The sequence below is a fragment of the Apteryx rowi genome, unplaced genomic scaffold (assembly GCF_003343035.1).
Source record: "Apteryx rowi isolate R43461 unplaced genomic scaffold, aptRow1 scaffold_205, whole genome shotgun sequence".
NCBI classification, from domain to species: domain Eukaryota; kingdom Metazoa; phylum Chordata; class Aves; order Apterygiformes; family Apterygidae; genus Apteryx; species Apteryx rowi.
The window spans coordinates 1,424,383-1,443,775 of NW_020448364.1; the positions used below are offsets into that span (position 1 = coordinate 1,424,383).

Sequence of the window (19,393 nt, forward strand, 5' to 3'; positions counted from 1 at the left end):
CCCCCAGGGAACTTGGTACTCCCTCAGCCCCCCTCTAATTCCTCCAGGAGACCTGATATCCCCCAAAACTTGCCTAATTCCCCCTGGGGAACCTGGTACTCCCTCAGCCCCCCTCTAATTCCTCCAGGAGACCCAGTACCCCTCAAACTCCTCTAATACCCCCTAGAGGATCTGGTACCCCCTGAAGCCTCCCCCAGGGAACTTCTTACTCCCTCAGCCCCACCACCCCCAATTCCCCCAGGGTGACCTGGTAACTCCCTGCAAATGTACATAATATCTCCTAGGGGAACTGGTACCCACTGAGCACCCTCCACTGGGGACCTGGTACTCTGTCAGCATTCCCCTGTAATTCCCCCAGGGAACCTGGTACCCTGGCAGGGGACCCCAGGGGGACCTGGTACCCCCTGAACTCATCTAACCTTCCCCGAGGGACTCAGTACCCTCTGAACTCACCCCTGGGGGACCTGGTACTTCCCAAAGCCAACTGATACTCCTGAGCTCACTTGTGAGGGACCTGATACTCTTTGACCCCACCTGGTAGCCCCTGACCCCACCCCTAAGCCCTCCCAACGGACCTGTTTCCCTGGGAATGGTTTTGAAGGTATCCCTGAGCCCACTCTCTGGAAAACTTGATACTCTTGAACCGATCCCCAAGGAACCCACTGCATCTTGCATCCATCTGATGCTCCTCAAATTGTCCTGATAGCTTTGGAGAGCTAGATTCCCTCAGGATCATTCGAGACTCCCAAAGTTTTCTTGCTAACCACATTACCTGTCGAATTGTGTTGACCCTGTCCCATGAACTGCTATCTGCAAACTCACTCCCAGGGGATCCAGTATGCCTGAATCCATCCAGTACTTCTCCTTCCAATCCATGTGATACTTCTGGGGAAGGAGTATCCCCAAACTCACCTGACAGTCTTGAAACCTGAGTCCCACAAGAAAACTACTGTTCCTCTGAACCATCTTAGTTTTCCAAAAGGGATATGCTGTGAATCCACCACTCGTTCTGATACTTCCCTGAACCAGGAACCATAAACTCATCTGATATCCCTTCAACTGTCTTGGTATCCCCAGGAGAACCAATACCTGTCAAAATTCTAGTAATACTCCACTAGGAATGAATCCCCCAAACAGATATGTCCTGAACCTACTGAACATCCTTAAAGGGACAAATGCACCCTGAAGTGGCCTATCTCCTGGTCAAGCAGTATCCTTCCGATACCCCAAAGGTCTGATACTTCCACAAATGCCCTCTGAACACTCCCAGTATCCCCCAAAGAACTGAATCCTTTATAGTCCATAGAGAACTGATGCCCTGGAACCTGAGTAACTGATAGTGTTCAGACAACTGGTATTCCTCCAAAGAACTGATACCACTTCCAGGATCCTCCCAAGGAAGTGAAATCCTTTCAGTTGCTCCCAGTATTCCTTGGAAGAAGCAATCTCTTCCTCATCCTCTGCATTGGAATTGATACCTAAATGAGGAAGCAACCCCTTCTTTCCCCCATTCCCAGTGGTCTGATGTAGTGAGGATCTGATAACCCCAAGCCCTCCTTATATCCTCTTGAGAAAGCAGCGCCCACACAGTCAGGAACTGACATGCCCTTAATCTTAAGTACTACTGCAGAGCAGTTGACAGCTCTGCCCTCCCTGGGGGACTAATATCTCGAGTTTTGACATCACTACCCATCTTCGACTCAATGCCCCTAATGTCAGTTTGAGAAATGAACATCCTTGAACTCTCCTGACTCTGCTGCCCTTGAAGGCAATGCTCCCAAACTGTTGTAGGGAACACCTGGGCATGCCTGACATTGCCCTGGAGCTCTGTATCCTTAAGGGGCTCTTCCATTTCCATGTGGCTCAGTACTCCAGGTCAAGCCCCATCTTCCCCCTGTTCCCTCCCGGTGCATTCGTGATGCCTGGCCTTGGGAACAGGGCTCTAATATGCTCTGATATTGCAGGATAAGTAACCTCATGCACTTATGAGGGAACATTTGCCATGGGACATGCCTTACCTCAAGAAAAAAGATACCGTGGGACAGTACTCCTTGTCCTGGATACTCCCACTGAAAACTGACACCTCTAGAGCAAGCACTTCCATGTCTTCCGGATAACTCCCCTAGACTAATCTCTCCAGTAGGGAGATTTTCTTACCAATCCAGTCCACCCTTTGGGATCTGATATGGCAAACTTTCTCAAGGGACGGCGAGCCCTGTTGCAGATTAGCCCACCCTGCTCTTCCCATATCACTCACTAGAGCCTCTTATCTTCTGGGACGTAGGCCTCATGCTTACTTGATGTTCCAGTGGAAATGCTGAAACTTCTGCAATTGAAACTTCTGTAACTCTTGATTGCTTTTCAAGTAGGGGGTGGAGGAACCTCTAAAGGATCTTAACTACACTGATGGAATCTAATACTCCCTTAGGAAGATATCACCTTATGTTTCTTATACCAGTGGTGTTCTTGTCACTAATATCTGCTTGATAGATGTGCTCCTGACATGGATTGTGTTATGATGTGCTCTGATAAACCCAGTTTAGATCATTCTGGATGCATTTATAGGAACCCAGTTTTCTCTATTTTCCTAAGCAGGGCCAGTTATTATCTTTATTTTGCTTGTTTGTGGATTAGAGATACTCAAGGATAAATTGTCACTGTACCAGTCTTACTGGTGCTTTCTGAAATGGTCAAACTATTTTAAGTCAGTGACAGCTGAGTTCTTCAACAGTAAGTGAAGTCATTACTCGTAAAAATACTCTTAGTCACGCAGTTATAAAGGTTATTCAGTATTAGTCTCAGCTTAATAATATTTTCCTCAATATCATTTATAACTCTTTAAAATTTGCAATGCAAATCTCTGCCCCTCACAAAATATTATTTCCTCTGTCAAAAAAATCCTGCCTGCTTTAGTCATGTGAATGCTTCTACTGACATCAGTAGGGCTGCGTGTGTGAATAACACCTGCAGGTTTTAGCAGAGTGGATTGTTATTTTAGAGTAAGTTGGAATGTTAAACCATTATTAATGTTTTTTAAGGAGATCTGGACTCCAGAAACAGCTTTGCAATTTACCTCGGGATGAATTTGAGTAAATGGTATCAACTCATGTTGCTTCAGTTTCCCCATCTGGAAAATGGGCATCGTGACACTTATTTTCCAGGTGAATGCTGAGACAGGCTGAAGAAAAACCCTGCGTATAAATGAGGTAGCATTGTTATGGGTTAGTACTCATGTTGCAGAGGAACAGAAACACGGGGAGGGGAAACGGCATTTGCACGAAGTATTATAGACTTTGCAAAAAGAGGGGCTTTGTTCGGTAGCATTTCTTCAGATAAGGACTGGAAGCAGCTGAGATTAAGAGTTTACATTCTGGGCTTTCCCTGTTACATGTGCATTAGTCATCTGATATTGTGAGATGTAGTCTGGCATTTATGCTTACTTGTATGAACCTATTGACCCGGGAGTCTTATGAATTAATGAGGTGTTTCCTTCAGGTAACCGCGGGTCCTTAAAAGCCTGTACACTTCTGACAAATGCCAATGTTACCCAATTTAAAGACAAACTTCCTGATTTTCCTTGAATGTTTTTCCCACAGCTTTCCCTTGGCATTTATTTAACAGAGGAAATGGCAATTGTGTGGCAGGGCTAATGTTTAAAAAATATGCTGTTAACGTTTCTTCGGTAAACTGTACCTTGTTTTCACCTGAACCTGTTTTCCTAACTGCTCTGTCCACAGCACTGCAAGGTCCGCAGTACCCATTTAAAGAGAAAATAGGCAATTATATGAAATGCAAGTGGGGCCTTGAAGGTATAAATAAGATTAGAGGCTTAACCATGGGGGCTGAGGGAGGGGGAGGAGAAGGAGAAGTTGTTCAGCTGCCTAAGGTTGGACTGATTGCAAGTTTGGGACTGGAAAAGGAGTTTTCTCTTGGTGGGTTGCAGTGCCTGAGGAGTGAACACTGCTTTCTCCTACCGCACAGTCAGAGCAGCACACCTACATGCCAGAGGTCCTCTTCTGCTAACAGCTAATTCCATCCTCCTCTCCTTACAGTGGAGGAATATTTGAAACTGCAGGAATTGAAGTCTGTTCCTTCACTATAAATGCCTATAAGTCTGTGCTATTTGGCAAAACTCAAAGTCCGGGACTTTATCATCAGGGACTCACAATTTCTTTTGCTTCCTCTGAAACATTAAGTGCAGGAAAACCAGTGGGACCAGCCAGGAATACCATATTTCAAATGCTTGTAGGATTGAAGAGTGAGGTACCAGATGTTGTGGACTGTACAGCAAGTTGAGTAGCCTGGTTTCACTTAAGTCTGATCCTCATTCTTCAGTAGTGAAGAACAGGACTGGACTGATAGAGATCAGTCCTATTCACAGCTGTGATGTTTTTTTGCTATGGGTCATTAAGCACATCAGGGAATCTTCTTGTGCCATCTGGATCATTATTTAACATGAAGAATGCTCAGCAGCTGCCATGAAGTGGATAGCAAAGATAGGTAGAAGGTCAGAATCAAGATTTAAACCAACCCAGCAAAGAACAGCAAGTAAATACTTTAGCTAACATTATACCATGCTCATATGCATAGAATCCTTGTCATCTTATCAAGCTTCTCATTAATCTGCTATAGGGTCTTATGCTGTTACTGTCATTTTTTTATGCGTGGACCCTTACCTATACCTTGGAGAGAGGTGGTGGAACGCCTAATGTGCATAGGTGCATTTCATAATTGCAGTTCTGAGAATGTGAGACACCTTGATTTTGTCCTGTGAGGAAAATCATATGGGTATTATCCTCGGAAGAGAGTTAACTAAATAAATAGCTGTGGAAAGCGTGGAAGGTGGACAACCATCTTTGTATTATAGTCAGGAGAGCACCACAAAGCCATAACAGAGTAAGGTCCCATGGCGCTCTATACTGCTGTGACACAGAGTAGGGAACAAAGAGTTTGTGAGATAAATGGTAAGGCAGATAAAGTGCTGTTATCCCATTCTGGACACAGAGAATTACGGCTATAGAGAAATTAAGTGATTTAAGCCAGGACTGTCAGGGGGTCTGAGCCAATGCTAGGGTTTGAGTTCACCCTGATACTTTGTTCCTTACTTTTTTTTCAGTCTTCATGGTCTAACTGTAAAATTGAATTGTACATAACTGCTGCAGTAGATTATAGTAAAATGCTGTGGGGGTCATTCTGGATATTAGATTTTTTTGCTGCTTTTCTGTGTTTTGAGTATCAATATCTACTGAATGCATGTAGTATTTCAACAGCTGGATTTCTTTCCACAGAAAACATCTTTTCATCGCTCTCAGACACTGGTCTACAAAAATGGATTTGCCTTTTCTCGGCTGCCAACAGTGGGGATAGGTGGGGAGCGACTTTATGTGAATCAGCTCTCTCAATCTGAATTAGATGAATTATCCAGCATGAGACCCACACTGACCTATGGGCAAGCCAAGCGGGCTCCACCTTCAGACTTCATTCCAGCATACGTGGCTTTTGACAAAAAGGTATAAAGAAGCTTATTCCAGGAATATCGCTGGCCAAGTTCAGAGACATAAACAGTCAGCTCAAGGGTTCATGGGACAGTGTACAACAGTTTTCAGATGCCATAGCCCTTAGTCAGAGACAGCTGAACCCCAGTCTGAAAGAGGCTTTCTTTGCTTAGGAGGAGGATTATAATACATAAACGATGTAAGACATTCCCCACAAGCTACGCCAGAGCATTTCCAGCAGGAGTTTGAGAAGAATGATTAACTCTGAAAAGCTTCAATTTATAACCACTGCCCTGTAAACCATACCCTGGCCTTCTGTGTTTCCAAAACTATACTGAGGTTGTAATTGAGCTTAAACTGTAAAAGACACTTTGCAATGGAGAACATACAAGTCTGTTTAGCTGTGGTCTATCTATTTATGCTTGTGCTTGTCACCACAACACGTTAGAGCCTGTACGGGCCCATTCGTACTTCCTGCATTACATCTTTGTGATCYTATCAGACTAAGAAGTGGGTATGTGTCTGCTTGGAGCAGTCCTGAGTTGACCCTTGAATTTAAAAGTGCCAGTTGTGTAGACTGCAAGCTGGCAAGCGCAGCCACAGCCCTGGACAGAGCAGTCCCTGCAGAGCGTGCAAGGCCCAGGGGGCCCGAGCACATGTAGGGGATTAGCACACTGCCAGGCAGGCCTGGAAAGGCAGTCTGCAGCCAACCCTCAAACCATCTGTGAGACAGTCATGAGAACAGATGTGCTGTGTTGGTTACTGCTTCAAAGGCTATTCTTTAAGAGCAATGTAGATGTAGCCATTGAATCTGTCAGATACTTCTCGGCCCCTTCATTCAAGCCAGAGTAGCAGTATGGGCCCCTTTGCTGCTGGGGAAAGTCAGAGTCCCTTTCTGAGCACTTTAGCTGGCTAGTGGGAACATGCTCACTGGGTAGATTTGACTTCACATGAGTCATGCAGATTCTAAAAGCCACAGATATGGTGGAACTCTCTTAACTAAAATTAAGAGTTATCTTAAGCACAGATAGCTTCCCTGAACCAGGATCTACAGAGCCAGCAATATTAGAGAAACTCATGTAGGTAAGTGAACTAGGTTATTGGCAGTGCCAAGCACCTGGCAGTAGGTAAAATATGTGGGGATTAAGGAGGACTAGGGAAAGGGCTGTATTTATTCCACCTGTTTACACTTGTCTCATGCCTACCAAATAAAAGCCAGGTCTTGATAAAAGCCATTGGTCACAGATTAGGCTACAGTTGGCTTTGATGATTTTGCAGATTATGATTCAGTAACTTTGCACTGCCAAAGCACATTGCAAATAAAATATTTGCATTGATAAACTAATCATGGAATTCAAATTGCTTCTCTCTTTCTCTCTCTTTCTTTGGGATCTTGCCACTTTGGCAGATTTTGAAGTTTGATGCCTATTTCCAGGAAGATGTTCCTCTCTCTGCAGAAGAGCATTACCGGATTCGCCAAGTGGCTATCTATTACTATTTGGAAGATGACAGCATGTCTGTCATGGAGCCTGTCGTGCAGAACTCTGGGCTTCCTCAAGGCAAACTTATCAGACGCCAGCGGGTGCCCAAGAATGAGCATGGGGATCATTACCACTGGAAGGATCTGAATCGGGGCATGAACATCACCATGTATGGCAGGACGTACCGCATAGTTGACTGTGACCCATTCACACAGGTATGTTGCTTGTGCAAAGAAGACCTGAAGAATCCCAGGAGTTAGAGATGGCAAGACCCATTAGAGTCTAGTCCTCTAGTCTGCATCAGCAGCTTTCACACTGAGGTTATTTGTGATCTGTCATTTTACTTTTCGCGGAGACTTCTTTTTTAAATCCATAGGGAGTTCAAAGGATGATGTGTGGTGAGAGTACAGTAATAGCTCAGTATTTTTGCCCCAGTGCTGCTGGGAGTCCATCCTCTATCCTCAGGACTGCTCTGTACAGCACAAATTCTAAGCTCATTTCTGTGTGAATAGAATTGGTCTAAGCTCATTTCTATGTGTACAGCAGTTTAACTACTTAGAGTCCTGATGAACCTTAGCACACACATAAGAGGGAAATTACTGATCCTAACTCTTTCCTACTTGGCACTCCTCTGATAAGAATAGGAGAAGGGAGTGCGGTCAGTAACCCCAGTACCCTCCTACTGCCAACCCGGAAGGGGGGTCATGACCAGTGGGTTGAGAATCATGTTATAAACTGACTTTTCTAAGAGAGTTTACTCCTTGCCTGTTTTTCAGCACATTGTCTATTTCTCTACCAGTAAATGAAATAATAATGATCCTTTATACTGATAATGCTGTTAGATTTTCCCTGGTATAATCTTGGCCATGGTCAACTAGTATTCTTCCAAGTAATTCTCAGGAACAGTCCAGGAGTTAGAATATTGCAACGACCATTCCCAGTAGATGAGTTAGTTACATGCAGCCTTTCTGTCCTGGAGGCTGAGAGCATTTATTGGCATAGAAGCGGGCTGTTCCTTGCCAGTTGGCCTGAGTGCCCAGGAATGTTCCCAAGCATGTATAACGTATTAGTGTATATGTAGCTGTTGGGAGCATATGGGGCCAGCTCCTCTGCTGGAACAGGATTGACTGTTAAAGTCAGCTGACATCTGATGAGGAGCTAGTTCTCATGTTAATGTTGGTTGCTTGGTGAAAAACATGAAATGAGCAACGTATAGGTCTAGATCTCAAAGCCACCAGTCTATTTATCATTAACTGGCATCCTCCAGACCAGAAAATAATGAATCTGAAAGCGTGAACCTGCCTTGTGAGTCTTCAGGGTGATCTCACAGGCCTGTTAGAGATGTTTGCACAGCTGCTTCCTGGGCTGAATGTTTTCATGGACCATTTCCCAAGACCGAGATAGGGAAGAAGTCCATTGACTTCAGAGGTTGTTTTGGGTGACTGAGGTGAATACACAAGTAATACCCTAGAGTTAGTTGATGCTTTAAGGGCATCCAAGGTAAGCTGAAAATTCCTTTATGTACAAGATTGCCCTCTTTCTGTGGGGAGGCGCTCTTCCTGGAAGATGAACTGCCACTTCAGACACATGKCCTCCTGTCCAGCATGACCTCAATGGGCTTGCTATGGTAGCACTTATTTCAGCTGTCTGACACATTGTGAGACCTTAGGTCTCTTGCACATTCAGACTGAGTACMTCAGTAGTCTTGCACTAAATTAATTTTTATTAGTTTACATAAAAGAGACCAACCTGAAATGTATCCCACACTTAAAGATCTCAACACTAGAGCCAAGAAAAACCATGCTCAGGTAAAGTCTGAGTTAGGACTTTGAGGACAGGACTGCCCTCGGGAGTGAAAGGGTGGGGTAGGGGGTAGGGGCTAAGAAGCAGCTTAAATGGAAACRTTTTGGTCATCTTCTATTGTATTTATTATTGCAGTAGAACTAATACTACTGCAGCTGATGGTCTATGAAGAATGAACTTGCARTGTCCTGGCAACACTCATCTCAGCCAACCTGTAATCTTTAGTTGCCTCTTAGCTTCAGAACTCATGGCAGCATTAATACCCCAGATGACCTCCCTAGGTGTTCCTGGAGAGCCAAGGGATTGAACTGAACCCTCCAGAGAAAATGATTTTTGATCCTTACACAGAACTGCGTCGGATGCCTGTGCGCAAGTACATCACACCATCAGATTTCGACCAACTCAAACAGTTCCTGACTTACGACAAGCAGGTGAGTGAGGCAGCAGTGATTACCTGTAGTTTAGACTACATGTGTTATTGGAACCCAAGTCTTGTGGGTATCTGCAGGCAGATGCCTTTCCCAACTCACTCTAAAAAATTTCATTCCACCGGACAGATTTCAAATTTGCCCCTTTCCCAGCTTTAGTAAGAAACAAAATCTTGTATCTTCTTGTTGGACTTTGTGCCTTCTAAAGAGCTTCTCTTTGGATTGCAGAGCCCATRCTCTAGATTCGCCATTTCTCTCTTTCTTTCTGTTGGGATGAGATAACCAGCTACCTACCTTGGAAAGTTAGCATACCTGGTCAGATGCAGTTTTAATATGAATGGATGTGCTGCATTCACTCATCTCTTCCCCAAAAATATTGATTCCTGATGCCAGAGTGAAGCATTTCAGATAAACGCTAATACCACTTGTCTGTTGTGTTTGTATGTACAGATGACTAATACTCTCCTTTCTGCTCCTCCAGATCTTTTTTCATCTAGCAGCAATGTAAGGAACCCTATAGACTACATCTATAGTAGTAAACAAAACAGGAGCAGGACATGGCCCGAGTCCTGCTCATACTGTTGAATTGTTAGCACTGTCCATGGCCAACTATCAATCAAGGATCATACCAAGTAGGTAGTTTGGATATGGTCACCCTGTTTTGAGGGGAAGCAGACAATGCTGCTGTATGGATACAAACTGGTCCATACCTGCTATTTTACTTATCAGTGTYGGTTTAGCCATAGTGACTCAAGTTTGCCATGGGCCAACTCTGCCTGTAACAGCTCTTGTGCTGCCTGTTTACGAGGGGAACTGTTCCACTGAGTGCTGCACTCCCAAAGCAGTCCCTGCCACTTAGGCAGTCTTGAGTTTCTATTAGATTATCATTAGGTCGACATGTTCCCACAAGACCAAGCAGACACTGCACCAGGAGGTGATAGACTTGTCTTGGAAGCATTGCAATGTGAGGAGTTTGATCTGTGTGGCACTGAAACATGAGATTTCCACTAGGCAGAAATGAGATGAAGTCTGTAATGAATACAGTCTCCTCAGGGCAGCCAAGTGCATTCCCCTCTGCCTTCCTCAGCGTGAGAGTGTTAAAGAATTGGCCACTAAATGGCCACATATGTTCAAATTGGAGACCTTTAGATTTAGCTTGTCTATGAGCCAAAACTAGATTCTCTCCTGCTTTGTTCAGTTTCATTTTAAAAGTCAGTCCCCTCAGGACTACTCCCCTACTCACTCTTGGGGAAATATTTTCTGCTATGCTTTTTAATCACTTTTTTTTTTCCATTTTTCCTCACACTTCCACGAACTGCCYTAAATTTCTTGTATTTACAGATATTATTCTCTCTGACTTGCCTCTCTTAAGGTAAGCAAGGCCACTTCAGCTCTCCAGGCCCTTGCTGCTCTTCCCAGTGCTGCCTCAGTAGCCCACTGGTTCCAGTGTCCCCAGAGCAAGGGCTTGGTTCTCTTGTACCTGACAGTGAGGACTGCTGAGATGCATGCCTCCAATTACCCATCAATCAACTTTATTTGGACAGAACATTAGTGGTATTAATTCATGCTTGTTTTCTCTGCCTGTTTTTTCCTCACCTCAGGTCCTGCGTTTCTACGCCATGTGGGATGACACTAACAGCATGTTTGGTGAGAATCGGCCTTACATCATCCATTACTACTTGGCAGATGACACAGTGGAGGTTCGGGAAATCCACAAGCCTAATGATGGCAGAGACCCATTCCCAGTGCTGATAAAACGCCASCGGCTGCCCAAAACCTTTGTGGACAAGAAAAGTAAGTTTAGACTGGCCAACATGTCTGTTAAAGCTAGAGTGCCTTGGTGAGCAGGCATGGGTGTGAATGCTGGGTCAGAAGGTGATGAGAGGTATACTAAGTCTAGAGGATTTGTGCTGAGAACACTCCAAGTGTCAGCAGCTTTTGACTGAAGAAAAGTTCTTTAAATGATTGCTAAAGCCTTAACCTTTTGGGAAACAGTGTCAGGAGAGCAGTACCAACAGCGCATTGGGGCTGTTTATACAGCCTGCTTCTGTATCCCTTTTCACTAGGAAACATTAACTGCTACCTGATTAATTTACTTTTCCTTTTGCTCCCTTGTCCTTAGAGACCTTCCCAAGTTGTGTGCTGGAGATCTCTGATCAGGAGGTCCTTGAATGGTACACAGCCAAGGATTTTGCTGTTGGCAAATCTACCACCCTCCTTGGACGCCCTTTCTTCATCTATGACTGCGATGAGTTCACACGAAATTTCTATCGTGACAAATTTGGCATCACAGACTTCCAGCCAGTGGATGTAAAGAAGAAACCACTTGAGGAAGTGCCACAGGTACTGCAAACAATTTCCCAAAGGAAGGGAAGGGAATCAGCAGTCCCTCTAAGCTCTTATAGTGTTACTTTGTTACATTTTTGCATTAATAAAGAGGTTCAGCTTAAGAAAATGAGCAAGTAACTTGAAGACAGGGCAAGGATGGTCATAATCTATATGAAAGTGAAAGTCTTCTGCARTAGTCTATTTCTAACATTGTAAAGGACAAAGCACTTGCTGAGTGACAGAAAATACTGATTGCATCCACAGAAGGAAGTTAAACGGTGCCAGGGTTTGTTACCTGGCTGGGAAGCCAACTGGCACAGCCTGGCCATACTCATGTTAGTAAACTCTCTCTCATCCTCCAAAACAGGGTTGCTAAGTCCAAACTGCCTACTGGGAGCAGTCACCAGCTCATGTTACCTCCCAAACTGAGCCTAGGTATGGTTTGGAGAATGCAAGTTGGCCTGGATCATGAACATGATGGAGACTAGGTTAACAGTGTAACCATATATATAATTGAGTTCCAGTGCACAGGGCTGTGCATTTGCACTGGTTAGTTTATTAGTATAGCTGTAGTCTCTTTGTTCACAGAAATTACCTGCCTTTCTGACTTTCAGATTTTTTTTTACCCTCTTAAATATTTCTATAAATAAAGGCTCAGACATATGTCCAGACTATCAATGTCTCTCCTGGGCAGGACATCACAGCTGTTGCCACCTGCTGACRGAAGAGTTATTTCCAAACAGAAGGTTTCCAATAAACTCTCTTGGAAATATTGTCTTTTTCTCAGTTTCAACTATTTCTGCTTGGTATCTCCTTTGGATGCAGGTAATTCCTCCCTACAAYGGTTTTGGCTTCCTTGAAGACTCCCTTCAGAACTGCTTCTCTCTGCTTCCAAAGCCTCCCCGGAAAGATGTTATTAAGATGCTAGAGAATGACCACAAGGTGCTGCGATACCAGGTGGYCCTGGTAAGTGCTTTCCTTGACAGTACAGTGCCAGCTTAAGTCGTAAAGGCAAAAGGATGTGAGGAACAGGCTGTTCATGCAAGACTGTTAGGAAATTCTCCTCTGATTCACTCCCTGTACTAATGGTAGAAGAGAGTTCCCCAATCCAACATTAGTATCCTTTAGGAGGATGCCCTTGCGTTATTGTGTGCTTGCTATGGCAATTATTAGCACGCAAAGGTAGAAAAAAACAGGGCCAGAAAGTACAAAATAGACATGCTACAAAACTGCAGCCATTTATGGAAAAACTCCCACTGACATCAGCACATGACAGACGGCCCTAATGGAAACAACACTGCAACTGGGCACTGTGCCTCTGCCCGCCTTCTGCTGCTGCCACAAGTGTGAGCTTGCTGTCTCTCCACTACTGGCTCTCAGCACCTGTCCTTCTGCAGGCTAGTCCCGGYCTCAGCAGCCAGCAAGGGGCTGTTCAAGCAGAGCAGCCAAGAATGAGAGCAGAAGTCATTTGACAGGGGGAGTCCACGGTGCTTTCCACCCCAGGCCCTGGTCTTTGTGCCAGCTTTACAGTAAGTTTATGCAAGAAACCTTTGGCATGTCTAGCAGTAGCRATGGCATTTCCTGTGCTCCCTGGGGCCTGCCCTCTCCAAATACTCRGGGTGAATAAGGACTGATTTCTTTTCCCTATTGTGCAGGAGTTCCTGAAGGTCACAGCTGACGAGTTCAGATCAACTGAATTTTAATATAAGCAAGTAAACCCATTGGTGTGTCGGGGGAGTGTCTTCCTGTGACTAAGAGCTGGAAGCTGTACCAGCCTCTCCCAGGGACCCATTATAAGGAAAAATATAACTCCARTATTAAATTTTACAGCCAGTCTTCCTCTGCGTGATGAATCATTCCATATAGGCTATTCCTTTCTCTTGGATTACTCAGTCTGTGGAAACACTGAATACACTGGGTCACTGCAGCCCAAATTCTGCTTCTGTTAGTCTGACTAGAACAAGCAACCTTTGAAATCCAGATATTTAATGCTGTCTAGGGCTTTGTTCTTCTATGCTAGCACATCTGCTGCTCTTGCCTACATCAAATACTATGTTTAGTCAGCTATATATAAAAAAAAAAAAAGCATCAACTCTGGGTGCTTATGAGTGGGTTACAAGGTACTCCTAAGCATCCCAGGAAAGAAAAACTTAGTTCAAATATTCCTTTCCAAAGCTACTACCTTTCCTTTAGGAATCTCCAAACCCTGAGGACAGAAAGCGGCGTTTCATCCTCTCTTATTTCCTGTCAAATGACATGATCAGCATCTATGAACCCCCAGTCCGTAACTCTGGTATCATTGGAGGCAAATACTTAGGCAAGACCCGAGTCCCCAAACCAGGCTCTACTACAGAGAATGCCACATACTATGAGCCCTCTGACCTCACCATTGGTTCCACAATTGAAGGTAAGATSCAATCTGGTTTGATAGTGCTCTCGGAGCATTTGTTTTCAGTGCCTGATCTATGTTATTTATTGCACAGACAGTGCATTTCCCATCCTCCACTYGAAAGATCTGTTCTTTCTGGGCCTCACCATATTTTAGTTTCYGCATTACCAGATGGTGTAAACTGATATAACTCCATTACTGTCAGACAGTGTTTGGACCTTAGGCATAATCAGGAAAAGAGCAATGTTCTCTATTGTATGTGCTCAGTTCACATTTTTGGGACCTGCCAGGAGTCACTAGGTTAAAGCTGTGCCAGATGACTTCTAGTAGCAAAGACCATAAATCTATCCKGCAAGGAAAATAAATGTAATCCTGAAATGTTAGGAACTCACCCATGCTAAGAGTGGAGTCACTGTAGGCCCAAGCGTGGGGTCTTTCCTCTCAGCAGCTGCTCTTTTGCAGCAAAACTCCCTTTGATTCAGTGATACCCTTTCCACTTTAAAGACTGAAACAAATAGCAGCCATCTACTCAGCCCTGACCCCAGCCACAAGGGAGAAACTATGCTGTCTCCTAGATGATGAAGTGACTTACTGAGGCAGARAGCCAGGTAACACTGCTTGCTTTGTTGCCTCTCCCCCAGTGTTTGGCCACAGGTTTGTTATCACYGATGCTGATGAATACGTGCTCAATTATATGGAGAGCAATGCAGAGAGTTTCCCCGCGGCAACACTGCAGTCCCTGAGGGATCATTTTCGCCCAACGCAGGTGGCAAAGGAGACCGCCAAAAGGTAGGCTTCAAAGGACGGTGTAGTAGAGCTAAATGAAACTCAGAGTTGACAACTAGGGGGATTTCCAGCAGCCCCCACAGGCTCCAGCCTGATGCTGTTCAGGGGGGCATCGAGCCTGCTGTCTAATGGCTGCCCAGCTGATTATTCAGCTCCGAGAGCCTGTGTCTGAACAGAAACAGGGAAACCAATTGTGTAAAATGTAATGCCTTGGCAGCCGCTGGCCCGAAACCCTGTGGGACAGCTCTGGCACAGCAACTGAGATACCTTCAAGTGGATATGGTCATCTTTTTTTCCAAAGGACAGCAGTAACTGTAATAGGTGCTGCTAACAGTATCTGCATGAGCCACCAGCTGCTTGCAAGCTAAGAAGAGGGTTGGTGGAGTGTATTTTTCATTTGTTCTGGGTCTGCTTATCAGCATGTGAGACAAGACCACATCCTCTTTCTAGAACTCTGTCTGGATCCATTTTAGATGACCCTGTAACAACCCTATAACCTCACAAACACACTTCGGAGTCAGTTAGTATCAGAGTAGTTCAGAGGCTCAGACTGACACTGGAGTTACAYACGTTTGCTGGCACTGTATGAAGCACACAAGGAAGCCCTCCTTTCCCCAAGGCACTTGCAGACAAAAGGTGCAAGGGGGAGTGTCATGCAGAGGGAGAATAGTTTACCTCCTCTCCCAAAGATCAAGCCTGAGCTTCATCTCTGCGTCCATGTCATTCAAAGCACAGCACCCCAGAAGCCCGCTATGTCTTCAGAGATACAGTCTGGCCAGCCACAGTGGGCAGCCAGCACACAACCTCACAGTAGGGCTGCCGCAAATAATTTTCACACCCAGTCCCATTCTCCCTTTCTTCTACAGTGACAGCCCCATACCAGGGAGCAGCAAGCAGGAATTGGATGAGTTAATTGTGCAGGTTCAGGAAGAGCTGAAGCTCCATAACTACTTGAACAACAGGAACATTCAGGAGGAGTTTCTTCAGCATGACAAGGATGGCTCTGGAATCCTGGACAAAGGAGAATTTTTAGCCCTTTGCGACAGCTTGAATGTGCCAACCAGTGATGTTCTGGTTAACAAGGTGAGAAGGAAGCGGTGCTGTCTATATTACATTCCCCTCCTGCAGCTCTCCCAAAAGAGCTCTTTTACAAACCAACCCTAGCCAGGCAGGACTGACAACTGTTCCACCCTCCAAAGGGGAACCACTTCAAAAAAGGGCAAGAAAGTTCCACTTCAGAAAAGCTTCTGGGCTGTTGGACTGAGCCTTCTTTGAAAAGAGGTGATAATGATTCATAGCCTCTACGTAAAGGGAGGAAATTTAACCCAGGTGGCCCGCAACTCAAGTGAGCAGCCCAGTTTATTGGCGTCACTGTTATGCGAAGCCTGAAAATACCTGGTGGGTCATGTCTCAGAGACAAGATAAGCAGAACAAGAGGTTGTAAATCATGATGGAGATCAGGCATAGACTGCTGCAGAACTACTGAGTGCCTGTTATGACTTAGGCAGGCCTGGACATGAGTAGAAGTAACACTGAGGTGCTAAGGGAACCAGCCTGATAACAACTTAAGACAGATTCCAGATTTAACAGCAAATGAATTGAAGATTTGAGAACTAAGTATTGTACTTTACTTTAACTAAAAAAGAAACAACAAAAGAAAAAAGAAAAAAACAGAAGCATAACCATTAGTCACTCTTTTCCTCATGTGGCTGGCAGCCTGATCCTGCTGTGGGAAGTCAGCCTGTGACCATCCTTTCTTCAGCTTTTAGCACAGCAAGCCCACCGTTCACAAGGCAACCTAGCTTTCTCTGCTGTCCCTACCTCAGGCCATCCATGCCCACCTGCTTAGCCCAACTAAAACATAGACTTGCTGGGTGCTGTGACCAAAAGCCTGTGGAGAACAAAGGCTACATAGCAGGAACCATGAGAAACTGAAGAGAAAATTCATGCAGAGGGGAGGGAGGATCCTTTTAGGAACATGACTGACAAGGATGCTTTCTTAGCGTAATGTGATATGCTGTAGATTAGTGGCCAATACAAGCAGACTGACAATTAAAGAAGTCTAGAATCCAGAGGGAGTATTTTCCTTATTAAAAAAAGCATCTGCTAATACAGCCAGCTATGAGCATCAAAGCCACGGTTAGAAAAGTGCACAGGCAGTGTATTTCTGTCTTTAAATATGCACTGAGTAAAGGCTCTTGACCACCACCCAGGCTTCACTGTACTAGAGCTCATAGGAGGCCACGCTGCCCTGAGGAATTTACAATACAATGTGGTGACAATCCTTCCTTCTCCCACTCTGAGAATGGGAATTAAGTGAATTGCCCAAGAGCATGTGAGCAATCTGTGACTATTTAGGCTTGACCTCCCCCCCCACACCCCCCGCCCCGTGTTTGAATCTCAATCTGGGGCCTAAACACTAAAAGCATCCCTCATTTCTCTTGAAATCTTAATAAGAATGTGCCCAGAGACCTCAGAAATGTGACGGTATTGTAAATTAAACATATGGCAGATAGTTAACTACTACTTGCAATGGAGAGGAACACAGCTGTTAGTCACATGAGAGGAACCCTAGYAAATCTGTCTCTAGGCAGCAAGGGGAAGAAGAATCCTTTCAAGGAACTGTGATATTAGACCTTTTCCATCTCCCTGGGTGTCAGAAGGAGATTAGTTATGCAATTAAAGAAACAAAAGCCCTCTTTTCTTCCCCTTAAGCACACAAAGGCTATAGCTCTGGAACACAATGCAGGGTCAGGCACAGACACCAGAACTGGCTCATTAGCAGGGCTGTCACTGAACTCAATTATCTGTGTCTGCACATAATGCCATGTGCACACACCAAAGTGACACCACTGAACAGTAACTGTTCAGATATACACTGTCCCCATCCCACTTTTGGCAGGGATTTCTATGGGGTTTCTGAAAGATGTGCGGTGGCCTGTGTCAATCCATGGCCACGCTTTTGTTTTGTGGCTCTATTGCCACTGTGGTGATTCCTAGAAGGAAAGCAGGATTAAACACAAACACTCTTAACTCTCCGTCTTGCATAGGTTAGTGTCATCTGTAACTGCTCATGGCTACCTGTGATTCAAGACTACTGAGGTAGTAGGCTCTTCCACACACAGAGGAATGACACTTTTTTGCTCTGTCACACAAGAACTACCTCTGGGTACTTTCCACTAACAAAATTCAACAATATTTGCAGCTTCTTCCAACTCTTTATGGTTTTTTTTTTCCCCCACCACAGCTGATTGGCCTGTGTTCTTGTGGAGAAAACAAGATAAGCTACCGTGACTTCCTTAGAGCCTTCCCCTCCTGATCTCACCTCAGAAGCCGAAGCACAAGCAAGAGCAGCAATGACGTTCCTAGCTGAGTTGACTTTAAGATATCATACCTCAAAAGGTGGCTCCAGTTTAACCCTCTTTGCTTCATTCACTTTCCCCCTCCTTTCTTCACTAGAGCCAGCTAATCTCACCCTCATTTCATTTCCCTTTTTTCCCTTCATAACCTCTCCCTGTTGTTTTTTTTTTTAACCTGCCACCAAACTCAGCCTCACACCTGCTGGATCTTGAAGTAAAACTCACAGGAAGAAAACTTCAGAGAACCAAAGCCAGGTTCTCCCATTGACCTCTCAACTTTTTAATGCAGTACAGCAAAGTTTGCTAGAACTAAAGCTCTCTAAAGTGTAGARTTATAAGCATTTTAGATTTCTCTTATACAGTCTAAAGGGGCCTTTCATCTTCAAGAAGCAAAGACTGCCAGTTTAGATTATAATTTGTATTTCAGGAGGACCTAAAAGCCCTTCCATGGACCATGATACATTCAGACTAGCAAGTATGAATGTAAGCAAGTCATGCATAGCTGCTGTAAAAGAGTTAATAAGTCTGCTTTAAATAAAAATACCTCAATGCCTGTAATAGCTATGGATTAAAGTGAGAAAAAACAAAAATACCAATTGTGATTCTGGGTTTACTTAAAATGGAGTGGAGGCTTTAGCTCTTACATAGCTCATGGAAATAGCAGGGGTCTGTAGACAAATCTGCTAACAACCRCTTTGCATTTTTAACAAAGGTTGGGAGAAGGGTTTAGATGGTATCTCTGTCCTAAAATCTATTTCGTGCAGTCTGTCATCTCACCAGATAGGTCCAGTGAGAGGAAAAAACTAGCAGGCAGCTTAGCAATAAAATTATGACACTTTCACTCCATTTAAAGATTACTCATCTCTCCATGGAGGTAAATATTGCAGGAACCTTCTCTCCCCAGTTGACAGCCGCCAGGTATTGCCATTGAGCACCTATGAAAGGTAGCAGCTATCTTACACAGGGTAGAGAACAAAGCTCCTTGGAACAAAATGTTTATTTTAATCAGCTTCACCTTTTGTGCTGTGGATTCCTGCTTCCCCTTAGACAGCTGAGGGTCTCCACATGACAGCTCCCTCCTGCCTCCTCTTGTTCAAAAAGGTCACCACTCTTTTTTTCCAGGCCCATTTGTGCTGCTGTTCACTCCAACTGGGAATCACTAAAACTATCTCTGGTCAACCTCAGATTTCAAAACATGGCTTGTGTTTGTGTCAGGTGCTTTCCAGGCAGCAGCTGATGAAGGCTAACTTCTAAAGGCCGCCCTAATCAGTTTTTCCAGAGAGGCCAGGGACTTATAGATGAGATTATTGGAGCTGTGGGCCAT

At 44.6% G+C, this 19,393-nt stretch overlaps 2 protein-coding genes across 2 annotated transcripts in view; both read left to right on the plus strand.

Annotated features, from left to right (window-relative positions):
• PAQR8 (progestin and adipoQ receptor family member 8) overlaps positions 1–3,073 on the plus strand; it is a 26,201-nt gene extending 23,128 nt beyond the window's left edge. Inside the window, exon 3 of the transcript XR_003253207.1 lies at positions 3,039–3,073. The gene's annotated coding sequence lies outside the window, so the exon portion shown is untranslated. The remainder of the gene's footprint in view (positions 1–3,038) is intronic.
• Positions 3,074–5,249: 2,176 nt separating this feature from the next.
• EFHC1 (EF-hand domain containing 1) lies at positions 5,250–18,056 on the plus strand. The gene is made up of 10 exons (XM_026063950.1): positions 5,250–5,510; positions 6,904–7,191; positions 9,061–9,210; positions 10,809–11,001; positions 11,330–11,550; positions 12,361–12,501; positions 13,729–13,942; positions 14,566–14,713; positions 15,577–15,793; positions 17,958–18,056. Exons 1-10 carry the CDS (start codon positions 5,250–5,252, stop codon positions 18,027–18,029), a joined length of 1,905 nt encoding a protein of 634 aa, XP_025919735.1. The 3' UTR covers positions 18,030–18,056.
• Positions 18,057–19,393: the final 1,337 nt, after the last annotated feature.